At 21.1% G+C, this 1,253-nt stretch overlaps 1 protein-coding gene across 1 annotated transcript; it reads left to right on the top strand.

Moving 5' to 3' along the window:
• Positions 1 to 234: 234 nt before the first annotated feature.
• LOC129610846 (dynein light chain roadblock-type 2-like) lies at positions 235 to 528 on the top strand. The gene has a single exon (XM_055523600.1). It carries the CDS (start codon positions 235 to 237, stop codon positions 526 to 528), a length of 294 nt encoding a protein of 97 aa, XP_055379575.1.
• The last annotated feature ends 725 nt before the right edge of the window (positions 529 to 1,253 follow it).

The following is a 1,253-nucleotide window of genomic DNA, read 5'->3' as shown; positions in this document are numbered from 1 at the left end:
AATAAAAATAAAAAAAAATAACATATTTTAAGTAATTTAAGCATTAAATGTCAATTAATATTAAAATTTAAAATTAATTTAAAAAATTTTTTATTGTCAATTTTTAATTGAAATCTAATGAAAAAATATTGAAAAAAAAAATTGAATAAATTTTCATTTAAAATTTAATTTTAAAAATTTCATTATTACTATAGAGATTTAAATTTATATAATCCCAACGAATATTGTTTCCCAATGGCTCAAGAAGCTGAAGATATATTAAGATTAATTCAAGGATCAAAAGGAGTTCTTGGTTCATTAATTGTAAATAATGAAGGTATTCCAATTAAAACAAATTTGAATAATGCATTAAGTGTTCAATATGCTGGTTTAATGCAAAATTTAGTTGAAAAAACAAGATTAATTGTTAAAGAATTAGATCCATCAAATGAATTAAGCAGTTTTCGTATAAGAACAGCAAAACATGAAATAATTGTAACACCAGATCGTGATTACATTTTTATAACAATACAGGAATCAACAGATTAATCATAAATATCCTGCATTTTTTTCCTTTTTCAAAATATTACAAAATGTAAGTATTAAGAAAATTATAAATAATATTCGAAATATCCTTGAGTCTTAAAATCTTATTTAGACCTTCATAAGTTTTCAAATTAAATTTAAAAAATTTTTCACAGCATTTTAGAACTCAAGGCGTATTATGCGTAGCAATCGTAGAATCACAATATTTTTAATCCATTCAGTGAGAAAAATTAAATCCTTGAAAAATTTCTGGGAATTTTGAAAATTCAAAATTTTTTTCTTGTAATCACTTTGACATTATCCTGTTCATTTCATTCAATTTTTGCATACTTTTAATTTATAAAAATAATTCACATTTTTTCAACTAAAGCATATTGCGTTCACAGAATTCTTATTTAATATAGAAAAATTGTTCTTTTACAACAAAATTTATTAAATTTATAAAATTTTTTTATTATCACAAAATTCCATTTTTATTAAAAGTGTTTTTTGAATCCTTTAATTCACAATTTATTGAAATCCTTTTTTTTACCATTTATTTAAACTTAAACACTTACAAGAACTTTAAGGGTGGCCATATTATTGATTTAAAAAAGATTGATTTTAAGAAAAAAAAATCTAAAGTAGAGAAAAAAATTCAAGTGTTTTTTTTTTTGCACTTCTTCTTATCGCGGCAAAACCGTTAATGATATTTTACCAAACTGAACCAATGCTTTTATATACAAAAT

This window comes from Condylostylus longicornis, unplaced genomic scaffold (assembly GCF_029603195.1).
Source record: "Condylostylus longicornis isolate FDR11 unplaced genomic scaffold, ASM2960319v2 ptg000048l, whole genome shotgun sequence".
NCBI classification, from domain to species: Eukaryota; Metazoa; Arthropoda; class Insecta; order Diptera; family Dolichopodidae; genus Condylostylus; species Condylostylus longicornis.
Note: the sequence above shows the minus strand (reverse complement) of the source record. Positions and strands in the feature narration are given on the sequence as shown.

What these genes read in the sequence shown, in the direction of transcription:
- LOC129610846 (XM_055523600.1), top strand. Translation starts at nt 235, where the DNA reads ATGGCTCAAGAAGCTGAAGATATATTAAGATTAATTCAAGGATCAAAA.